This window comes from Punica granatum, chromosome 3 (genome assembly GCF_007655135.1).
Source record: "Punica granatum isolate Tunisia-2019 chromosome 3, ASM765513v2, whole genome shotgun sequence".
Taxonomy (NCBI): domain Eukaryota; kingdom Viridiplantae; phylum Streptophyta; class Magnoliopsida; order Myrtales; family Lythraceae; genus Punica; species Punica granatum.
Window position 1 is genome coordinate 24,260,459 of NC_045129.1, and position 16,240 is coordinate 24,276,698.

Sequence of the window (16,240 nt, forward strand, 5' to 3'; positions counted from 1 at the left end):
AAACACGAACAACCGGATTAATCATGTATTTGACTTAAACAAACACTAGATAATGGATAGGTGGAATGCTAGATTCCAATCTAGAGTCACAAATACGAGTTTGGCTAATTCAGTGAAGTCGCAGTGACACCCCACTGAATAAGAATTCTAAAACAAATTCACACATGTAATTGGCCTAGAACCATATCCCTGCCCACTTCTTTGTTTGCCTAGGCTAGATACATTGTTTGCTAACCAACCCCGGTTAATAACTGATTAAATCACATACATTCGGCCTAATATACAACTTGTCTGCATTTATCTATGATTGTCTGTTATTGTCTGTTTTTCATCAGTTTTATCAGTTTTCTTCTGTTTTACACTTGCTTTTGCTGATTTGTCGTGGTTTGGGTCCGAGCCCATAGGTTACGTGTTGCACGGGGCCCAACACCCCAAATCACCGAACATGAGGTCCAACGCCTCCTAATTCACTGAGTGCGTGCAACCCGAGTGCGGAATGGGATCTAGTCTCGAGTCACCATCACACTCCAAATGTGGCATATGTGGAAGGTAATTTGGATTGGATGTGTGAAACGTGCTTAGATATCACCCGAGAGCTCGATCGGCCCAACGGTTACGGTGAGAGCTAATCGGTTCTCCCGCAAACCGTCGGTCCGATTGGACCCGACCCCCGGCTCCTTGAGCCCGCGTTGCCTTAATTTATTTATCGGTCATTTAAAACACGCGGTGAGTCGGAGTGGAATATTGGCCCAATGCAAACCGATCGGGATCCATTTACTTATTCAGTTGTACTTTGTAATTATTCGAGAGAACATTGCGAGGATTTTGATTGTACATTCACTCATTCATTTGTAAGGATCCCCGATCGGCGAGCGAGAGGTCCAAGTGTCGAACCGGTCAAGTTGGTCCATTGTTACCAAGATGAGTAAGCTCGAATACTCGTGGTCTCGGTTCGCGCAGGGAATCGACCATCACGGTTCGATGAACTATAACGCTAAGATAGTGAACCGACTCCATGACGCACAAGCCTACTTTTCTCTTGGGGCCTTGGCCCAACTTGATCAATTCATCGACTTTACGGTGTCAAAACGGGCGAGTCAAGTGCAACCCTAAGTCACGCGGTAAATAAACAAAACGGCAAGCCTAGCAAACTAGAGTACCGAAAGGGCGTGCGGGATATAGGCCCGCACGTAATAAAACCCCTGAATTCAGAATTTCCGGTTCCGTATGACCATTGCCTAAGCATTTAGGTGTACCTTGTACCCCTAGACCCGGGCGACTCAACGGCCCTCGACCTACGAGTCGTAAACAGTAAGTGGCGACTCCTTCTCACGCGTGTCCTCCACGTGTCCTCGGGAAGATGGACACTCCTAAGCCGCTTTGCATAGGTTTCGCGCATGCGTGCCCTGACGAGATAAAATTCGGGTGCGCACAATTAGTTCTAATCACTTTTCACTCTCACCCTCTCTCAAGCCAACTTCTCTCTAGAAAGCTCTCAATCTCCAGCCCTTTCCCTCATCCTCGCACAGCCCATCCCAAGGCCGAAACTGGCCAAAACCGACGGAAAACCACCCGGTATTCCGATAACCACCCGACCCGACTTAAGCCAAAAATCACCAAAGTCCTTAGCCTACATATTTCCCACCCCCTAAGTCCATTTATGCGCTCATTGGAGGTCCCCAACACTACGTTCTAGCCGTGCGAACAATCGGGTCTCTAGGACGCCTCCCGGGTGCATCCGACCTCCACACGTGCCATTTGCTCCCACGACCTTGGCGAGTTATGCCATCATGTTCAAGGGGTCCCTCATAACCCTCACTCTCTTCCGTGAAGAGGTGGTCATGGTCTGAGAGCCATACCACCGTGCACAACCTCCGTTTCATCCGTTTCCTCTTTAACGGGTTCTTTGATTTTTACCGGATTTCCTCTCACTATTTCGGGTTTGTCTAGGCCTTGGCACGTTCGGGACTTTTCACGAACGCCTAGATCTGCCCCTTAGGAGTCCAAGGAGCCCAACCTCGCACCATGCCGTGGTCGGAGCTAGCGTGCCGACCCCGTTTTCTCCAAGTTGTCGCTACCGCTGCTCTCGGGTACCCGTCACCCGTAGCGACCAGCCGAGTCTTGCGACTCTCAAGGCCACTTCCCCGACTCTTTCCCTCGTGCATCGAGGCTAGGTAACATCCCTCTACGACTTAGAGAAGCTAGGATCTTCGATGTTTGTTGCTATGAAGTGTTAATGTGATTTAAAGAACCCGAATGCATGAAAGTTGATATTTTTCTTCTAGATCCGGGTTTCCCATGCAACCCATGCATCGTTATACGTTTCATTTTCTTTGTTACGTCCATATGCCGTACAAATATGCATGCATAATCGGAAATGGCCCGAATCTAAGAGGATGAGACCGATATGGACTCAAGAGAGTCATGGAGCCTCTCGGCCGAACCTCATGAGGGTAGCCGTGAGCCCCCTTGACTCTCTAGGGTCCATGACCGCCTCATCCTTCGGGATTTAGCCATTCCCACGGTTGTGGTGTCTCTAATCGTGGTAGAAATGTGATTGCATGATGGGAAAGGACTAGAATCGGGGTAGAAGAGGCGTTTAAGCCATGGTTGGACCATGGGAACCCACGGCCTAAGTCCTGAGAGGGGACCCGTGGGCTCTCTTGGTCCTTTCGAGGCTTAATCGACCTCCTCTCCCTCGAAGCTTGTTGGTTCCCGTGCTTTTATCGTAGTTTATTGCATGAGATGTACCGGCATGACGGGAAAAGACTTAGATCGGAGTCGAAGAGCCCGCCTTAGCCCACGTGAGCCATGCGAACTCACGGCTACCCTTGAGGGGTGTAGCCGAGAGCTCCCTTGGACCACACGGGTCCAAGGTGGCCTCTTTGGCTCCGAAATAGGTCAGTTCCCGCATTTCACGCTTTTCCATTGTATGAATCGACGCCATTTTTTATTGATTTCCTTATATTACGCGTTATATGTGCTTGTTCATGTGTTTGATTGCGTTTAGAGATCTTGACAGTGTCGATTCTCTTTTGTTTATTTGAAATAGATATTGTCCTTGTGTTTAAATATATTATGCATGCAAGACACGATCGGTGTCGTTCCTTGGAATTGATTGTATCCGCATTTTACATTTTTTTACCGTTAACCAAGTGACAATTAAATGATAGATACATTAGTTTTGGGTAATCTTTCATCAAAACTGTAATAACTACATGAAATCACTACCACCGAATAATTTCACAAATGGGAGAAACGGGACGTATCATTCGGCTAATTAAATCACTTGGACTAAATAATTGGATAAATTGATTATTAATTCGTAAACGCATCGATGGTTCACGGAAAGGTGAAACAGTAAGTGGCGACTCTTTCTCACGCGTGTCCATCGCGCGCCCCTGGGAAGGTGGATACTCCCAAGCCGCGTTGCGTAGGTCTCCGCGCATGCGTGCCCCGACGATATTAAAATTCGGGTGCGCACAGCTTGGCGACTCCGCTGGGGACATCTAGAGGGTTCGGGCTCAATTCCGTCTGCTTGCTTGCATGTTTATTTATTGCTTTCCGTACATTTATTTTAAGGGACATTTATTTCTTGCATTTACTTTACGCATTTGCATCGCATCATCTTAGCGGGCTTTTAGGTACCTTGTCCGAAATCCCACGGACACCAAAGATAGGAAGCTAGTTTAGTCAGAGGTTCCGAGTAAGGGAACAGATCAATTCGGCTATGCCACCGAATTGGCCCCCAAAGATCCTCGCTCGATTTCAAGTAATTCACACCCTTGTATCGGGAGCCCCCATCCCTAGTTAGCGGTTATCCCTGTAGCACCGAAAACCATGCATACACAGGGACCGTCATGCTGGACCAATCTTTGCCTCCATGCCGCCAACCGACCTCAAAGTCAAGTCGTTGAGTCAGCCCATAGTTTCTTTTTTAGGACGAGCATTTTGTTGTTTTCTATGAGAAAGAGTGATGTACACTGTAAAGTACACGGTTATAGTTTATCTTTCTGCACTGCATGCATTATTTTCAAAAAAAAAACGACTTAGGACATTGCATTGGTTTGATTCCTAAGATGTTAAGTCGACATCTCCTCCATTTAGGTAAGGATGGACCGCTCGGCTCCCAGCCTCAGGCTCGAAGCAATTGCACCACCTAGGCAAGAAATCCTGCGCACTTGGAGGACATTCCGCCCAGTGGATCGCGCCTTCGTTCAGGACATCATCGGAGACGTGGTTATGCTCACTGATCTTCGGCACCCTCCTGTTCCTATACGTGCCGAACCGCATTGACGGGGCTATAGCCCAGGTCGTCCTCCAAGCGGTGGGAGGCCATAGTTATGTGGAGGCTTTGTTAGCCGAGACCGTTCGGTCTCTCGACTATGTTAGAGAGGTTCGGCGCGGCAGGATGAGAGGATCCCCGCACCTTCTAAAAATTTGGCTCCTCGCGCATGTTCGCCCCTTTTGCTCATCACATCCTTTCTCCTACATCGCGGACGAGCGGTCGCTGATTGAGCATCTAGTGCCGGTCTTTCCACCTCCCGAGCACAATTTCTCGGAATGGAGGCACTTTTGGCGCGAGTTGACACCCGCGCGATTCCTATGGGTCGCTCGTTAGAACCCCGGCGGCCCCATGATCACAGGGTGTCCGGGAATAGTGGGAGTCCCTCTCCTCAGCCACTTGGGGAGCACTCTCATATTCCCCGGTTGGGTAATCAAACAACTCGGCGGCCTACAGGACATTCCCACCGAGGCGGACCGCCTGCCCTACCGCATTCAATGGGCCGACTCCACGTCCACGGCCCCCACAAGATTCCTGCAGATCCGAGAGATTCACCGTCAATGGGACGCTAGCACCATACAGCGTCTTTACTTCGCCGCAACGGTCCCAGACCACCCCGATTCCTCGAGCTACACCTACCGTCGCCCCCGAAGCCGAAAGCTCCACCCAAGCGGCTATGCGTGCAGAGCTACAGTCTATCGGGGAGGAACGAGACAGACTCCGTTGCGAACTCGTTGACTCTCGTGCGGAGGTCGCGGACTACAAGGAGCTTCAGACAGAGTTAACTCGAGCACGTGCTCGAGTCGCACACTTAGACAGGGAGATGGCCCGCCTGAGCGCGACATTGGACCGAGTGGGTGCAAGGGCGTGCGAGATCTCCCATCCCTAGGATTAGTGCAATGTGCCTGTTTTGCCCTCGTTCGGACCTACGCCGCTCTCGACCGGCCACCGAGCGCAAAGGGATGTCGGCTTACGTTTATGTTCCATTTCTTTCGCGTATTGTATTTTGTAAAACTATGGAACTCGGGTCGAACCAATGTAATGACATTAGCATTTTGAAAACTCATGCATCTCATACATCTTGTCCCTTTATTTATTCCGTACTTATCATTTCAAAATGTCGACGTTGTCCTTACATATTCTTGGAATCTAGGTGATCGCAACTGGCGTCACATCGATACCCAACTCGTCAACGTGTCAGGATGGCTGAAGAGTATCGCGTCGATATCTCCGAGGGAAGTCAATCCACCGGCCCCGGCACATTCTCAGCCGCCCCCGACGTATGCTCCACCACCTCCGACTCCCGCAGGCGTACTTCCGGCGTATTCAGGCGCCCCTTCGACGCATCTCCCGCCCCCGATGTCTTCAGGGGTGCCCCTCCAACGAGTCTCACTGACGTCGTCCACCTCCGACGACCATGCTCGCATCGCAGTACTCGAGGGCATAGTCAACCAATTAGCTGCGAGCATGACCACCAACATGGCGGAGTTGTTCGCCCTACTCAGAGGACCGAACAGTGCATCCTCAAGCTCCACACCACCTTCGGGACAAGGACCCACGGCCGACCCGATATCTTGGATTCCGCCAACTCAAGTTCTGGAAAACACTAATGTTCCCGCACCACCAACGACGCACACGGCCGCGGCTCACCCATTTACCATTCTTTATCAACCACCACTGGCCCCCGTAGCCGTCCCTCTTCCACCGGCGGCGTTCCTCACTACGGATCAAGTCCTATCCGCACCGCTACCTGTTTCCATGCCGACCCCAGCTGCAGCCTCTACCGTCCCTCCGCCGACGATTTTTCCGGTGCCAAGCGCACCTGCTCCAACTCACCCTCAAGCCACAGATCTTCCTTCCTACCCGCCTCTACAGCCTCACATCAACTTCCCCTACCAAGCACCGCCGCCCATAAACACTACTTTCCTCGAACCAGGCACGCCGACTCACGCTGCCCAGTTCGCCTCACCGACGCACTTCCTTCCTGAGGTTGACGCCGAACAAGAGCGCAGACTAAAGAGAATGGAAGAGACTATGCGAGCCCTGCAGGCAAATGAGGCTCGACCTGACGCAAGCTATGGTGACTGCAGTCTCTTCCCGGGCATGCTGCTACCCTCGAAATTCAAGTTCCCGGAGTTCAAGACCTATGAAGGTACGACAGATCCACGACACCACCTCCGCCATTACCGAGGGAAGATGTTACAGTATTGGGAATACGAAGAATTTGTCGTCCACTCATTTCAAGACAGTCTGTAGGGATCAGCTCTCGATTGGTTCATGTCCTTAAAGGCCGAGGACATTCCGACGTGGGCAGACCTTTCTCGGAAATTCATCAACCAATACCAGTACTGTGCGGAAACGCCTCCGACCCTCTTGGAATTGAGCATGAAGGAGAAGGCGCACGGCCAAAGATTCGAGGAATATGCTACCAAGTGGCGTGCCCAAGCGGCAAAGCACATCCCTCAAATCAGCGAAGTACAACAGATCCAGTTATTCCATTCCATCCTGAGAGAAGTGTACTATTCGCACTTGTTGGCCCACACCTCTTCATTCTTCGATCTCATCGAGGCCGGGAAGAAGCTTGACTTGGGCATTAAGCTTGGCAGGATGGAAGGCCCCACCAATAAAGGAGAGGAACCCTCGAGGAAGGCCTCCGCAATGTCGACTTCTTCTAGCGGAAGAAAGGGGAAGGAGGTAACAGTTAACGCTGTCAATCCAGCACATCCGACGCCCCAACAGTACTCGGTGAACGTCACGTCTACACCCCCCGTGGTCCCCACGTATGCTCCGCAATATCGGCCTCAACCCCCTACCCAACGATCTACTACTCTGCACTACCACCTCTACCCCCACCTACGGTACCGTCGCTCGTCGTCCACCCTATGCCCCTACTCCACCCCAAGCCCCTCAATACCAACCCCCGGCTCCGAGGGTTTCTCAGCCAACCCAACGAGTCCCGCCCCCGCAAGGTCAACAGAGCGGTGTAGCACAACCGTGACCACGCAGGCAATACCCGTCCTTGCCGGTCCCACCTTCCCACATTTACGGGCAAATCCGTGACAAGATCGGGACAATAGCGCCCAGTCCGAACTTCGATCCAACCATCCAAGATCAAAGCAAGCAGTGCGAGTACCATCGGGGGGCACCAGGGCACACCCTAGACACTTGTTGGAGGTTAAGGGAGAGGATCTAGGAGATGATTGATGCGAAAGAGCTCGTATTCAATGCTGTAAGATCTCTGAATGTACAAGCTAATCCCCTCCCCTCCCCGACCATGGACCGGCTCGGGGGCCCTCCATCAACATGATCACCATATGCACATCAGGGGAGGGCGAAAGCGAGCAAGGCTGCCCCTCTCCCTTCGTGATTGAGTACATCCCCGTAGAAGCTGCAGTTGGGTTCACTGGGATTGACGCACCGCTTACCCCGTTTGTCATAGATGTTCCCGCCCGAGAACCATACTCGGACGACAAGGTCCCCTGGACCTATGAGGGAGGTGTCGGAAGCCTCGAGCAACAATTCGGCGTCATGGGCATAACACGCTCAGGACGGGTATATGAGAATCCCACAACCACAAACAAAGGGAAGGCACCCACCGCAGAAACCGAAGTGATACTCGGAGTCCCGCTTACTCCGCCCAAGGAGGTAACCGAAGAAGAAGCTGAAGCCTTCATGAAAATCATCAAGGCAAGTGAGTATAAGGTAGTGGAACAGATGGCCAAATCTCCGGCCCATATATCATTGCTCGCCCTCCTCCTCAGCTCGGAACCACATAGGGAAGCCCTCTTGCGGGTCCTAACAGCCTCACAAGTTCCCAAGGGGACATCTCCGGATCGGATAGAGGAAACCATCAACTCGATCTTCTCCAATACGATCTCTTTTTCGGACGACGAGCTCCCCTCTGAAGGATGCGCACATTCCCGGGCATTGCACATTGTCTGCAAATGCAACAACCATATCGTTGGTCGAGTCATGATCGATAACGACTCCGCGCTCAACGTATGCCCGGTGACTACTTTGAAGCAGATGAACGTAGATCTCAATCGCGTCCGCCCGAGCAAGACAGCGGTCCGAGCCTTCGACAGCTCGCGGAGGGAGGTGAACTGGGAAATCGACCTCCTCATAGATGTCGGCCCATGCTCTTTTAGCGTCACATTCCAAGTGCTGGACATCCCGAACGCCTTCAGCCTACTACTCGGAAGGCCTTGGATCCACTCGGCCGGTGCCATTCCCTCCTCTCTACATCAGAAGCTGAAATTCATCGTCGAAGAGAGGATTATCACGGTCAAAGGGGAGGAAGACTACGCCATCTATAAAGAAACGGCGGTCCCTTACATCAGCGTCGGAAACGACGAAAATCTGCCCTTCCACTCCTTCGAGACCATCTCCGCCATCCGAGATTACGGAGAGGTCGGACCATCCCGCGCCGACTGCATGATAGGGAAAGTTCTCTTGCGCCACAACTACATCCCCGGCACCGGCCTTGGGGCGCGCGGGCAAGGGATCAACCGGCCCATTGAAGTTGAAGAGTATAAGCATAGGAGGGGACTCGGCTTTCGCCCCTCCTGCCATGAAATCATTGAAGCCCGCAGGGGCAACCATCTCCACCGCCTCACCATGCACTATTGGAGGCTCAACAGGGGCATGCAAGTTCCCCCGCTGTCTCACTTCTTCCCCAGACCTCCACTCATCATCGGGAACACCCTTGACGGCCCTTCCTCGGACTTCGATGACACGCCTGACGCTTTGCCAACCCTGTATGCCATCACCGAGGAGATTCCTTTAGAGGTTCACATTTGCCCGGCGCAGGAAAATGAGGAGCTTAACAACTGGACCTTAGTCCCGCGCTATTCGGCTGTGATCGCCGATGTGTAAGATTTATCTATGTAGAAGATGTTTCCCGCGTGTTGGCGTAACCATAGGCCGCACGACGGAAGAGGGATCTCTGTTATGGTTTCACGATTCATACTATCAATGAAATCCCCACATGCATTCTTTTGAATTCCTGCGTGTTTTATATTCTTTCCCTACTCTCTCGTTCACATCGTTCTAAATTTTCTAAAAAAACAATCCTTTCAATTTTCCAGGCTCCAGTCGAATCCAAATCATCAACACATCGATTCGAACCCGTCCGAGGAGTGTCTCGGAGAGCCCGGACCCATATACTTTGGGGAAGGGCTCGACGAAGACAGTCAAGTGTCCGAGATAGAAGAGAGTTTGCGCCGCCTCGAGGATCGCCAGCTCACCTCACTCGAGCCAACGGAAGAGATTAATATGGGCACCAAAGATGAGCCTCGTACCTTAAAGATTGGTACGGGCCTCGACCCAACGCAACGAGCCCGAATGGTCGATTTCCTGACAAAGGTACCAAGAAGTTTTCGCCTGGTCCTACGCCGACATGCCGAGTCTAGATCCATCGATAGTCAAGCACTTCCTCCCACTTGACACAGAAAAGTTCCCACCCAAGCGACAGCATTTGCGACAGCAACGAGCGAGCCTCCTTCTCCGCATCAAAGAGGAGGTTGTCAAGCAGATCAACGCGGGCTTCCTCGAACTCTGTAACTATTCCGAATGGGTGGCAAATATTGTACCGGTAGAGAAGAAAGACGGAAGGGTCCGAGTTTGTGTCAACTACCGAGACCTCAACAAAGCCAGTCCCAAAGACAACTTTCCATTACCTCACATTGACGTTTTGGTCGACAACACGGCGCGCCACGCCCAATTTTCTTTCATGGACGGCTTTTCCGGATACAACCAAATCCGAATGGCCGAGGAAGACAAAATCAAGACGACATTCATGACGATGTGGGGAACCTTCTGTTACCGAGTCATGCCTTTCGGCCTCAAGAACGCCGGGGCAACCTATCAGAGGGCCATGGTCACGTTGTTCCACGACATGATGCACAAGGAAATAGAGGTCTACGTCGACAACATGATCGCCAAGTCAAGAGAAGGGGAAGATCATCTTGTCAACCTAGAGCGCCTTTTCGATTGCCTAAAAAAGTATAAGCTTAGGCTCAATCCGACGAAGTGCACATTCGGAGTCAGGTCGGGGAAGTTATTACGGTTTGTGGTCAGTGAACGCGGCATCGAAGTTGATCCGGATAAAGTCAAAGCCATCAGAGAGCTCCCTCCGCCATCGTCGGTCCGTGAAGTGCGAGGCTTCTTAGGGCGATTGAACTACATCGCACTATTCATTGCAAACCCGACAGACAAATGCCGACCACTCTTTCGCTTGCTCCGCAAGAACGCAGCAATTGAATGGAATGAAGAATGTCAGAAAGCCTTCGACACCATCAAGGGATATCTAGTTCAACCGCCTGTATTGGTTCCGCCTACACCAGGCAGCCCCCTCGTAGTTTACCTAACGGTACGCCGACAATCATTGGGGTGCATGTTAGGGCAGGAGGAGGAATCCACACACACGGAGCACGTGATCTACTATCTGAGCAAAAAGTTCACCGACGAAGAGTCCAATTATCCGGAAATCGAGAAAATGTGTTCTGCATTGGTATGGGTCATGCAGAGACTCCGACAATACACTCTTTATCACACGATTCGCTTGCTGTCAAAGACGGATCCCCTGAAGTATTTACTTGATAGCCCATCCTCCATGCGAAACATCGCCAAGTGGCGTTGTCAGTTAACGGAATACGACATTAAGTACGTGTCCCGTACCTCGGTTAAAGGGCAGGCGATCGCAGATCATTTGGCAGAATTCCCAATTGAGGACAGTATGCCGATCAACTCCGACTTCCCGGATGAGGCGATTCTTCAAGTAGATAATGAGGAGGAAAAGTCGGAATGGAATATGTATTTTGACGGTGCCGTCAACTCCACGGGGTCTGGCATCGGCGTAGTGCTAATATCCCCGAACGGACGCTATTACCCGGTGACGGCAAAGATCGACTTCCCGTGCACCAATAACGTGGCCAAATACGAGGCATGCATCCTCGGCCTACAAGCGGCAATCGACTTCAAGGTAAAAGAGCTAGAAGTATTCGGCGACTCTATGCTCACAATCTTCCAAACATTAGGGCAGTGGAAGACAAAAGATGCGAAGTTAGTGCCATACCACGAGTACCTCGAGAGGTTAACGGAGAACTTCGAAGACATCTCGTTCACCTACACCCCACGCATGAATAATCAGTTCGCAGATGTGCTCGCGACCCTCGCTTCCATGGTGAGCATCACAAAGGAAAACCTTATCGAGCCTCTCGAGATTGAGATAACCAAAGGACCGGCACACTGCAACGCTATCGAAGCGTTCGAGGCAAAGCCGTGGTACGAAGACATTAAGAACTTCTTACGAACCGGCCAATACCCTCCATTCACCGATCGCCGCGATCGAAAGACGCTCAGACGCCTCGCGATACACTACTTTTTGAGCGGCGAGATACTTTACCGCTGTTCTTTTGACTCCACGCTCCTCCGGTGCATCGATGAACAAGAATCACGACGCCTCATGGAGGAAATGCACGGGGGAAATTGTGGACCCCATATGAATGGTCTCATGCTCGCTAAGAAGATTATGCGCTTAGGATACTATTGGTCCACCATGGAGATTGATTGTGTGAAGCACGTCAGACATTGCCACCGATGTTAGGTTTACGCCGATCAGATCAAAGCGCCGCCCAATGAGCTACGCCCCATGACGGCACTGTGGCCTTTTTCAATGTAGGGGATGGATGTGATTGGCCCGATCAACCCCAAAGCGTCCAACGGACATATGTTCATCTTGGTGGCAATTGATTACTTCACCAAATGGATCGAGGCTATCACCCTCGCGTCGGTCACCGCAAAAGCCGTGGCCCGTTTTCTCAGACGCGACGTTATTGCCCGGTATGGGGTCCCGGCGACGATCATCACGGATAACGCCAAGAACTTGAACAACAAAGTCATCGACGAGCTCTGTGCCCAATTCAAGATCCAGCACCGCAATTCCACCCCATACCGTCCACAAATGAACGGTGCGGTGGAGGCTGCGAACAAGAACATCAAGAAGATCATTGAGAAAATGACAGTGAACTACAAGGACTGGCACGAAATGCTCCCTTACGCTCTCTTGGCATACCGAACATCAATCCGGACCTCCACGGGGGCAACTCCATACTCCTTGGTTTACGGCATGGAAGCAGTCCTCCCAATTGAGGTTGAAATCCCTTCCATGAGGATCCTTGCCAAAGCCGAACCTGAAGAAGCAGAATGGGCAAAACAGCGTTACGAACAGTTAAACTTCATTGATGAAGAGACTGAAAGCGTTATGCCATGGACAATGCTACCAGCAAAGAATGGCGTGGGCATTCAACGCAAGAGTCCGTCACTGCAAATTCAGCCCGGGTGACCTCGTCTTGAGGAAGGTCCTACACATCACTCCAGACTCCCGGGGAAAGTTCTCATACAAATATGATAGACCCTTTGTTGTCAAGGAGACCTTCTCCGGGGGAGTCGTCATTTTGAGCGACATGGACGGGACTGAAAATGCGCTCCCGATCAACGCTGATGCTATCAAGAAATATTATCCATGACCACCCATGTTGTATCTCAATTGTCGGACCTCGTGTCCGTTTCTTTTATAACATCTTCTTCATTCATCCATGTGTATACAGACTCCCGTCGTTTTCTTCACCGCGCGACCTTCCTGAGAGAAAAGAATAATAATTTTTCCGCTAGGTCGAAAACCTCCCTGAGGCGGCCTAGGCAAAAGTTAGGGAACGAGTGGCACGACTTAAAATCCGGCAAAGGGGAGTCGTGGCAAAAGGAGAGCATAAATCATTTCCTCGTTAGGTCGAAAACCCTCAAATGGCGGCCTAGGCAAAAGTCAGAGGAGCCGAGGGGTGCGATCTCACCCAAACACGGGTGATCGTAGCAAAAGGTGAGCATTCATGTGAGAAAAAAAATCAAATAAAATACTGTCAGCACTCCATTTTGGCCCACCGGCTTCCTACACGAGAATCCCCTACCAAAGCTCGGGTTACTATTCATCACCCGACAATCGGAGGCGAGCATGCGGGCACGGGGTCATGAATGACAAGAGAAAGCAGGGTCCACTAGGAGAGCACGAGAGGGTGATCGGAAGAGTAAGCAGACGACGAGTCCCGAAGCAACAGGAGTTGGCACTACGGCACTATTCATCACTGAATCACTGAAACACCGAAAGGTGCCCAATATGGGACTCTAAAAGTCCCTCTCAGTGCCAAAGTGACCAACAACACGTCCGGGCGCGTTCCGAAGGCATCCTACTTAAGCCGGAACACCCCCGATCTCTCACGGACGCCTTTTCTAACAGGGCTTCCGAGGCCCGATCCATTGATGAGTAAACGGCACCCCGAAACAGGCCTACAAGCACCCAGGGACCATCGGGGTCATGGAACAAGCTTCAGATGACCTTTCGGAACTCTACAGGGTTTCTCAAGGGACATTTCAGTGGTCGCAAACGCCTCCCGGCGAATCTCCGGGGCACATTCATGGAGAACAGAGATCACAGCGATCCCCGAACACCTCGAGACACTCGGGAAACACTGAGAAAGCCCCGGTCCCAAGTCCCTAGGTCTCCCCCGGCTGACGGCCTTCGGTCAGGGACGGCGAGCCAACGATCCCGCGTAAGACAAAAAGCTCACCGAGACAAGCACTACAACGCACAAAGGAGCAATCGGAGAACAGAGACGGTTAATTCCACTCTGAACGCCCAAACGGGACGAAACCGACTCTCAAGGCGTCGAGTCACCCGAACGTTTGTTCATACGACATATGGCGATATTAGGCTCATTCAAATTCTCTTCATTCAAGCATTCCAAATATATTAATTAATTGGACATCGGAGATCGGACGTACGTTCAATCAAGTCTTAAGCTTTTCCCGGCTTTTCTCTTAGTCGAATGGGACCCACAGCTCAGCCAAGCCAAGCCACCAAGCCGCGGCTCAAACCCAAGATCTCGGCTAGATCCCAAGCCACGGCTAGGCCGCCCAAGTCTCGGCTAGATCCTTCCATGGCCGGAGGCCCCAAGCTCCAAAGCCTCCCTCCACCACAAAATTCAAATCCCTCTTACACCCATCACTTCCTATCACTTCCCCATCACCTCCCATCAACTTTCCCTTCCTTTCCCCACACTCAACATGACACAAACCCCTCCCTAATCTCCATCAAAATTTCGGCAGCCCCCCATTAGCCTCAAAACCGCAATTAACTTCACTTAACCGAACCATTAGAGCCTCCTATAAGTTCCCTAGCATCATTAGACTTAATCACTTCTTCAACTTCATTCTCTCTCAAGCCAATCTCTCTCCAAAAACCTCTCAAGCTCCAGCCCTCTCCCTCATTTCCGTCCAGCCCTTGCCAAGGCCGAAACCGACCAAAGTCACCGGAAAACCGTCCAGTATTCCGGTAACCACCCGACCCGACTTAAACCAAAAATCACCAAACTCCCTAGCCTACATATTTCCCACCCCCTAAGTCCATTTCCGGGCTTAGCTTTTCCATTTGAAGCCTCCATCATCGCATTTTGGCCATACGAGGAGTCGGGTCCCAAGGACGTTAGCCGGGTGCAACCGTGTCTCAACGCGTGCCATTTCCTCCCACGACTTCGCCGAGTCGTGCCATCACGTTCAAAGGGTTCCTCACAACCCTCAACCTCCCCCGTGAAGAGGTGGTCACGGTCCGAGGGCCGATCCACCGTGCACAACCACCGTTTCGCCCGTTTCCTCTTTATCGGGTCCTTTACGTTTTTACCGAACTTTCTCTCACTGTTTCTAGCTTGTCTAGGGCTTGGCACGTTCGGGATTACCCATGAACGTCTAGATCCGCCCCTTAGGAGTCCAACGAGTCTAATCTTGCACCGTGTCGTGACCGGAGCTAGTGTGCCGACCCGTTTTCCCCTAACTGCCGCAGCTGCCACCTCTCGGGTCCCTCAACCCGTAGCACTCAAGCTGAGTCTTGCGACTCTCAAGGCCGCTTCCCCGACTCTTTTCCTCGTGCATCGAGGCTAGGTAACATCTCTTTACGACTTAGAGAAGCTAGGATCCTCAATATTTGTTTGTGTGAAATGATAATGTGATTTAGAGAACCGAAATGCATGAAAGACGTCATTTTTTCTTTAGATCCGGACCTCCCATGCACTCTCATGCATCGTACGTACTTCCATTTTTTCTCTACATCCATATGGTTGCATAAATATGCATGCATACGTAAAGTGGTCCGAATCTAGGGGAATGAGACGGATATAGACTCGAGAGAGCCATGGAGCCTCTCGGCCGAGCCTCCTAGATGGAGGGCCGTGAGCCTCCTCGGCTCTCTTGGGTCCATAATCGCCTCATCCTTCCGGATTAGGCCACCTCTACGTTCGGGAGGTCTCTAACCGTGGCTAAAACGTGATTGAACGAAGGGAACGGCTCGGAATCTAGGAGGGAGAGCCCTTGGAGGGTTCGACCATATCAAGGAACCCACGGCCATCTCCTTGCAATAGGGGCCGTGAGGCTCCTTGGCATACGCAAAGCCTTCGAGCTCTCCTTTCCTTGATGCCGCGTGATTCCCACAAATTATTTCCAAGTTTATCGTGGAACGAGCTAATATCGCTTGTTGATTCCATGAATATAATGTTTTTGAGTGCTTCACATGTTTATTTGTGCAAATCGGGGTCGTGTTGACGTCGATTTAATGAAATGTGTGCTATTATCACGTGCATATTATATGACGTATGCAAGGGACGATTAGGAATGACGTGAGAGACCCACCGAAACCCAAATCGGGTCAAAGAGCATTCGGCCAACTACCCTTGGAGGGTGGCCGACTCCTCCATGACCTCTTTCGGAGTTACGGTTGGCCTCTTCATCGTTCCGAAGTTGATCCTTGGAATTGTTCGTAATTACGCTTCCTTTTAATCATCATCTACACGTTTATTATTTGCTAGGCATGTCGATTCCGGATAACCACCCATTAAATCCACCTATCGCCCATCA

The 16,240-nt window shown here is 51.3% G+C and overlaps 1 protein-coding gene across 1 annotated transcript; it reads left to right on the plus strand.

The window, feature by feature from the left end:
- Positions 1-5,644: 5,644 nt before the first annotated feature.
- On the plus strand, positions 5,645-7,345 carry LOC116200468 (max-binding protein MNT-like). Its single transcript, XM_031531316.1, has 2 exons — positions 5,645-6,437; positions 6,549-7,345. Exons 1-2 carry the CDS (start codon positions 5,645-5,647, stop codon positions 7,343-7,345), a joined length of 1,590 nt encoding a protein of 529 aa, XP_031387176.1.
- Positions 7,346-16,240: the final 8,895 nt, after the last annotated feature.